We start from the raw sequence: 8,130 nt of genomic DNA, 5'->3' as shown, positions 1-8,130 counted from the left end.
GACGCGCAGGCTCAGCGGCCATGGCTCACGGGCCCAGCCACTCCGCGGCATGTGGGATCTTCCCGGACCGGGGCACGAACCCGTGACCCCTGCATCGGCAGGCGGATTCTCAACCACTGCGCCACCAGGGAAGCCCTCCGCACCTACTCTTATCAAGACTTCTAAATTATTCCTTAAGGAACTGATAACAGAACTGCTGTCAAAAGATGAGAACAATGATACACATTGCCAAAATAAGACTGTAACAATATACATTCCTACGCAGTTTGTCCTCTAAAAAAAGAAAAAGGAAAGGAGGGAGGAAGGGAAAAAGTCCCCTGTGAATACTCTAGAGCAAAAGCGTGTCTTTTAATTTGCTTAGCCTCTACTCAAACATAGTTTATGAAAGCCAGTGTAGTATTTGTTTGAGTCTGATCAACCAGGTCAGCCAATGAGCACTTAGAAGGGCTAAAGTACAAAGCCTTCAAAGTCTACAGCCACTGAAACAGTGGTTTTTACACTTTTGGGGGCCATGGAACCCTTTAAGGAGCTGATGAAAGCTATGATCGCGTCCCCCCAAAAATGCATATACACACAAAACGTTGCCCACGATTCCTGAGGGTTCATGAACTTTGTGTACGGACCCCTCTTTCGGGAACCGCTTCCTTAGAAGCCTATTTTCCTGAACTATTTCCTGTTACGAAACGAAACACGTCCCACTTCCGGGGCCACGTAGCCCAAAGTTAGTAACAAAGTCCCACTTAAAAGCATTCAAACTACCCAATTCCAACCAGAGCATCCCTCTGCCTGAGGGCCGCGCGGGGGCGTTTGCAGTTTTCGTCCCAAGATGAAGCGTAACATACGTAACTACTAGGCATATATGCTTTGTCCCTCGGAGGAACCGAACACTTACGAGACGTTTTCATGGCTGTAACCGATTTTGGCGTTGTAGGCTCCGTTATCCAGCACTAACGTCGTCATCTCAGCACTAACCGCAGTTCCTTTCTTTTCCCGACCCCTCTGCTCACGCTTTTTCCGGCACTCTATGGTTGCACCCACGGAGCGTAAGGGCGCTTCCGGTCTCCCTTAGCAACTGAGGACGCCGGAAGCCAGAGATTGCACTGCAGCCCAGCCTGCCAGCAAGAGTCGTACCGTGCTTCCTATCTCAACCCGTTTACGTCTTGGCCAGATCCAATAAGAGAGAAAACGCTGGGTTTTTTCGCCCAATGTGTGATTGTTCTTTACTTTTTCAGATTGAGTCGCTCTTGGGAGTTTCTTCTAACCCCTATAACGAACCATCTTTGTGGGGCGTTGTGGGGGAAGGTTGTGGGTGTGTGTGTGTTCGAATAGTATAGTTCAGACAGTGACGTCTTTTGAAGAATAAATTGCAAAGCCATACGCAGCACGGAACTGGATGTGAAGGCTCTTCAGCTTCATTGCCCGCCACTGCCCTTCTGACTGTTGGATCCAACCAACCCTGTTACAAACACGGAACACGTCAACACGTCAACCGCCTCGCTTTTTTAACTCACAGTCTTCCCTGTCGGCTTGTTCTTATGGACGGAGCTTTGTGTCTTATTTATCTCAAAAAGCTTCTAGACTTCTGACACACTCCTCCTTTCCCCTTCCTGAAATGTTCCTCCTATGTTCCCCTAATGTCTTGGGCTCACTCGTCTGTATCGTAATGGTTAAGAGAACGAATTTTAGGTTGGAATCCGGACTCTGCCACAAAATGGCTGTGTAACTAAGGGTTAATACTTACACAGGGCTTAATGCGTGTGGTTAAATTGTTCTAAGAGCTTTATGTATATTTACTAATTTAATCTTTACAATTTATGAAGTAGGTCCTATTATTGAAATCAAAGATAGTAGTTAAGAGTGCAGTCTCTGCATTCAAACGCCTGGGTCAAATCCTGGCTCTGCCACTACATGTTTTGGACAGGTTAGTTAACCTCTCTACACCTTAGCTTCCTCATCTGTAAAATGGAATGCTATAATAATCCCCCCTTGCAGAATTGTTTTATGAAGAGTAAATGATAAAAGTCAAGTATCTGTTAGTAATTATCATCATCATCATCCTTTTATCATGTGATCATTCTGTTACCTTTGCCATGGCAAACTCCTTTAAGTCAGGCACTCTATTGGTGTCTATATTCCTTTGTATCAAAAAGTCATTGAAAGTCCAAAGTTAGTTATGTCCAATTTTAGTCATTCTATTTTCTCTAACAATATTAAATTGATAGGACCCCCATGTAAAAAATATTTTATCAGTCTTACATCACAGAGTAACCATCATTTCTATTCACCTCTCATCTTCTAAAATAGGCTCTTTCAAAAAAAAATAGGCTCTTTCAAAAAGCTTCCCTTTTCGCTTTCCTTCATATTTACCTGATCCTGGATCAAGATCATTTTTGTTCTTGGCTTCAGCTATCATTGAATACCAATAAATCCTAAAGAAGAATTTCTACCCCCAACTGCAACCTGAATGCTTCTATCCAGGGGTCCTGAGATAACCTTAAAGGTAACAAATCCAAAACAATTTTATCTCCAAAACTGCTTGTTTCACCTATATTACTTGTCTCAGTTAGTGGTGTGCCCCAATATCTACATAGTGCCCCAAACTAAAAACCTCAGTAAACTTCAACTCCAATCCTTGTATTAATCTCTGGAATTTGTCCTTGACCCTTTTTTGTTTGTTTATCTTTACTGATACTGCCTTATCTCTCACCAAAAATAGTAATGCTGCCACCTTCTCAAGGCTCCTGTCTCCAGTCTCTTCTCATGATCTGTCCTCTGTACTGCCAGTATGGTTATCAGAATATTTTTCTAAATCAGAAATCTGATAATCTTCCCCAAATTCAGTCACCACAGAAGTCTCCCAAGACTTGACACTGCGTATGAAATAATGTCCATACATTTGCAATCTCATCCCCCTTCAACCCATCTTACACCGTGCTGGTAAATGTTTAACAACCGGATCTCCAAGAAAAAAGTCCTGATTTGTAGTATTTACCATTTTCTGTGGTGAAAATACTGTCACAATGGCTGATTTCAAGCTTTCCTGAACTCACCAGACACCAGAACACAGAGTTGGGAAGAGATGTGCCCAACTGGTTCTCATGAGCCAGTATAAGCCAGTTTCAGCACAGACTGTTCAGTAAAAGCCCTGACTCTCTCCACCTTCACACCATGCACTCTCCCCTCCCAGGTTTTAGTACAAAGAATCTCAAGCATGTAACTATTACTTTTCAAATACATGTATATTTTGACAATGTGTAATTTTAAAAATTAAAAATATCACTCTGGGGCTTCCCTGGTGGCGCAGTGGTTGAGAGTCCGCCTGCCGATGCGGGGGACACGTGGTCGTGCCCCGGTCCGGGAAGATCCCACGTGCCGCGGAGCGGCTAGGTCCGTGAGCCATGGCCGCTGAGCCTGCGCGTCCGGAGCCTGTGCTCCGCAACGGGAGAGGCCGCAACAGTGAGAGGCCCGCGTACCGCAAAACAAACAAACAAACAAACAAAAAAATCACTCTGATATAAATACATAATGAACATGTGCAACAGATTTAAGTCACATTAATGAGTGAACTAACTTTATACCCTATCTTGTTGGTTCTTGCCAATATGAGTTAACAAATCTTTGTTGCACATTCATTATATATTTGTATGACAGTCACGTTTTTAACTTTTTGAAAATCATACTTTGAGAATTAAATAGCAATTAACAAAAATATAAATTTAAACCACAGTTGTGTCTGGCATTCTCTAAGTACTTAAACTTCATTAGCTTAATCCTCACAACAACCACATAGCTAAAAATCCACAGAGCAAAGTTTCAAATCCAAGTCTGACTTCAGGGCCAGTCCTTTTAACTTTAAACTGACATTCTCACCTTTGAAATAATATCTCCACTGTAAATCCATCTCTGGCTAAACAAGATAGAATCACTCCATCCCTTATGTTTTCATAGCACTTTGCTTCTATTTTCAATTATGCTAAGGATAATAATAGCATTATTAAGAGCTTGACATATGCTAGGCATTTTGTTCAACACTATATATGCATAATCTCATTTAATCCTCACAAAATTGTGTTAGATACTATTATATCCAATAGATGAGGTAGCTGAGGCTGAGAGTGAAATAACTTGCCCAAGTTAACACAGCTACAAAATGGTCAAGCAAGGCTTTGAACAAGAGTCTAATGATAGAGCTCAAGGTCCTAGCACTAGGAATTTACCTTCCCTTTGAGGCTGTTAACTCTTTGATGGCAGGAACAGGTTTTGTTTGTTTAGGCTACCTAGTTACTTGAATAGTGCCTCATTTATAGTACATTATAAATGTTAAGTGAGTAAACAGTCAATCCACATATATCTCCTTTCCCTTGCTTGAAAAGGGTCAGGTGTTGTACTATATGTGTAAACTATCCCCTGGCCATCCCCATAGACACCCACAGCATTTTCTGATACATCCCCCAGAGGTAGTGTTATTCTCCCCTCCCCCACTTTTAGATGTCACTGGGTGGTCATTTTCACCTCTGTAAAATGTTGGTTTGGGGCTGGGTGGGGTGAAGGTGCAGAGCTGTAATAGTTCTCCCTGCTATTTCAACCATTTCCTTCCTTTACATAGAAATATTTAAGTGAAACTTTACATCCTTATTTCTTTAGATACAACAACCTAGTGAGTTGGGTAAGGCTGATATTATTAATCTACTGTATAGAAGATTAAACTGAAGCTAAAAGTAAGTAAATTATTTTCTCCAGCTTAACACAGCTAGAAAATACTAGAACCAGGACTTAAATTTAGACCTTCTAATTCCCAGGTCCTGGGTTCTATTAAGACACATTATCAACTTTTACTTCTCTTAGAATTTCTAGAGGAAACATCAAATTATAGCATTTAGCCCGGGGAAAAGCAGAACATCTAAGCAAAGGATAAGACACTGAGGCAAGAATATGAAGAAAGCTAAGTAGGTAAAGAAAGCAAAGCAATTAGAGCCGTTTGTGGAGCAAATTCTGACGGGGAAATGAAAAAGAGAAGATGTGTATGAAGAACTCAGTGATGGAGACGGGAACATGACTAGAGCATGGGGACGGAGGTCTAAAACGCAAGAAGCTTCTGGGGTTGGGAGTCAAAGCACCCAACAGCGTCAGGGAAGCAGACGGCCAGCGCTCTAGTCACAGCGAGGGAGGCGGGGCAGCAAGAGCCAGTCCGGAGCCTGCGTTGCCCCGCCCCGCCCCGAGCCCGCCCCGCTCCGAGCCCGCCCCACTCCGGCCCTCCCTCAGATCTCTTAGGTGATGCTGCAGCCAAGATGGCGCCGGCGGCGGCCGCGGCTGCCTGAGCGGAATGCTCCCGGTCCCTGGCGGCAGCGGTGGCGGCTGTGGCCTCGGCCGGGGCCTCAGGTCTGTCCCGGGCGTGAGTGCTCACGCGCCTCTCCTCCGGCCGGGTTAACCCAGACAAAGAGGAGACGGCCACGAAGAGAGGAGGCAGTGAGGAACGGAGAGAGAGCGCGGCGCCCCCCGCTTCGGCACCATGGCTGGGCTCATCAAGAAACAGATCCTGAAGCACCTCTCCAGGTCAGTCAGAGCCTCGGGCGTGGGCGCCAGTCCGCTTCCGCCCTAGTCGGTTATCAGAGGCAACCTGAGGCTTCCGGGGCGGCGGGGACTGGCAGCCGAGCGGGAGGAGACCCTCGGACTCCCCGCTCCAGTCCGGGCAGAGGTCGCTGCCCCGGCTCTCCCTTCTCCTGCGGCGCCCACGACTGGCCTCACGAGTCAGTCCCCTGACGGGTTCGCCCCCGGACGGGTTCTTCCCTGGATGGGTTCGCCCCTGGACGGGTGTTCTCTCTCCCGGCTGGCTCGCGGAGGAGCGTGTTGGGCTGCCGGGGGAGGCTGCGGACTGGGATCGTCGCCGGCACGGCGCCTGGGGGCGGTTGGAGGACCCCTTTCGGGCGGTCCTGCGCGGAGGCTGCAGATGGTCTGTCACCCAGGTGCCCGGTGTCTGCTCGCCTCCATTCGGAGCTGAGTGGTTCCGTTAACCGAGGGCGTCTAGCGCAGTGTGGACTGTTAGGGCTGAGAATTTTTTTCTCACTGAAATGTTAACCTTGTTATTGTTCTGAATTCACCTTACCTCGTCGTTCCCAGTCTGATGCATTAGAGGGTGTGCCTGTTTGCAGTTAGGATTTGTTTTAGGTAAATAATCAGAGTTACCAGCTTTGGCGAGTTCTTTCTGGAGTCGTTTTAGCCCCACATCATTCGTACAAAGCAGTTTTTTTGTTTTTTGCTTTATTTTAATCCAAGACCCATAAATTCAGGGAGTCAACATCTGTGGTAATAAACCCAAGACTTGTCATTCTTTCCATTTCGTAACGCGGTTTTAGCCAGAATCATGACTCAGTAAAGCTGGCAGTTTGTTACTGCCCCTGACTTCTCCATATTTGTCTCAAGACACAGGCTAAATGTAGGATCTTGTTTGCAAGTTGTTAACAGCGAATTCAAAGTGCTTAGTTATGACCCTTTTCTCTGTTATTTGTCTGTCAGTTAATGATTAATTTTAACTGATTTTAGGAAAACACTTGGGTGTGATGATATACTTTCGTAGTACAGACAATTCTTGATTTTCCAAATCGTTGTATACCACAGGTTATATATTAGGGAACAAAATCATTATTTCTGTGATTCAGCAAATATTTTCCTCACTTATAACATTGAATAAGATGTATTTTTTTAAAGTAACAAATTATAGCAGCATTTATGAAACTACATTTCTTAACATTATCACTAATTGGAAAGTTTCTTTTAAAATTGTATAGTCCAATAATGAATTATCTCACTTTGGAAGATTTTATCTCTTTAATTATTTTTTATGATTTAAGTAAGATCTGACTTATCAGGTGTCCTCCAGCCTTTCTCATACTCAGTTCCCACAAGAAAATTCAGACCTATAGAAAATGATTTGAATTTCTATTTTCTCACTCTCCCTAGGATGATAGTACTTAGCTAGTTCCATTCTAGATGCATGGGAGAAAAGTTTGTTCAGTCGCTGAGTGCCTTAGGGCATTAGAGTTTAATTCTCTTGTAGAACTCCAGTTTGGAAGGACTCTTAAAAATTAGTTGTAAAGGTAATGGCTAACTTCACAAAACAGACACATTCAGAATTGAGCCTTGAGGATTACTTGTTTGTTTGTTTTATTTATTTTTAAAATATCTTTATTGGAATATAATTGCTTTACAATGGTGTGTTGGTTTCTGCTGTATAACAAAGTGAATCAGCTATACGTATACATATATCCCCATATCCCCTCCCTCTTGCATTTCCCTCCCACCCTCCCTATCCCACCCCTCTAGGTGGGCACAAAGCACCGAGCTGGTCTCCCTGTGCTATGCGGCTGCTTCCCACTAGCTATCTGTTTTACATTTGGTAGTGTATATATGTCAATGCTACTCTCGGGGATTACTTTTTAATCTGTATGATTTTCAATAGCTGTGTTGTAAATAACAATGATTTTTTTGAGATGAGTTTTTGAAGCACTTGAGTTTTCACATTTCAAAACTTCCTTAAGTCAGATGAACTGAAGAGCATCAAATTCATATTCTTGGTTAAAATATTAATCTTACTGCTGTTGCTGTCATTTGTCATCTCCTAAGAAAAATACAGTTATTTATAAACATAAAGGATGACAGTAGAAGAAACAAGGTGGATGTTGTGATAAATTATAATTACTCAAGTAGGAATGAACTTTTGAAATTACCTGGGTCAAGCTTAATTTTACAGGTTATTCAGTAATGAAGATGTCAGTATACTGATCTAATCATCTGGAACACAGTTTGATAGGAAATACTTAGAACATATTACCTTCCAGTACCTTTCTTATGGCCAGTGAATGGAACTCATGGCACCTTCTTAATGGAAGGCTTACTTGACCATACTCTTCTCTGTAGCGCTCATTATCATCTGTCATAATATATACTTATTTATTTGCAGTTCGTTTGTCTTCTCCACTGTATGTAAATTCCATGAGGACAGGGATTTTTGTTGTTGTTGTTTGTTTTTTGGAGTGTAGAATAATGTAGGCACTCAACGACTATTTTTTTTTTTTTTTTCTGTTGTGGCCTCTCCCGTTGTGGAGCACAGGCTCCGGACGCACAGGCTCAGCG

General features: G+C 43.5%; 2 protein-coding genes across 3 annotated transcripts in view; one reads left to right on the top strand and one right to left on the bottom strand.

The window, feature by feature from the left end:
* ACTR6 (actin related protein 6) overlaps positions 1 to 1,024 on the bottom strand; it is a 39,236-nt gene extending 38,212 nt beyond the window's left edge. Inside the window, exon 1 of one of the 2 annotated variants that reach the window (XM_055085257.1) lies at positions 893 to 1,024. In XM_055085257.1, coding sequence (XP_054941232.1) covers positions 893 to 960 — 68 coding nt within the window. In that variant the 5' untranslated portion in view covers positions 961 to 1,024. The remainder of the gene's footprint in view (positions 1 to 892) is intronic. The other variant, XM_024127322.3, reaches the window with a different exon arrangement.
* A 4,240-nt stretch (positions 1,025 to 5,264) lies between these two features.
* Positions 5,265 to 8,130, top strand: part of BLTP3B (bridge-like lipid transfer protein family member 3B) — a 100,076-nt gene continuing 97,210 nt past the window's right edge. Inside the window, 1 exon segment of the mRNA XM_024127218.3 lies at positions 5,265 to 5,553. Within this exon segment, the coding sequence (XP_023982986.1) occupies positions 5,510 to 5,553 (44 nt within the window). The 5' untranslated portion in view covers positions 5,265 to 5,509.

The sequence above is a fragment of the Physeter macrocephalus genome, chromosome 6 (genome assembly GCF_002837175.3).
Source record: "Physeter macrocephalus isolate SW-GA chromosome 6, ASM283717v5, whole genome shotgun sequence".
Classification (NCBI taxonomy): domain Eukaryota; kingdom Metazoa; phylum Chordata; class Mammalia; order Artiodactyla; family Physeteridae; genus Physeter; species Physeter macrocephalus.
Note: the sequence above shows the minus strand (reverse complement) of the source record. Positions and strands in the feature narration are given on the sequence as shown.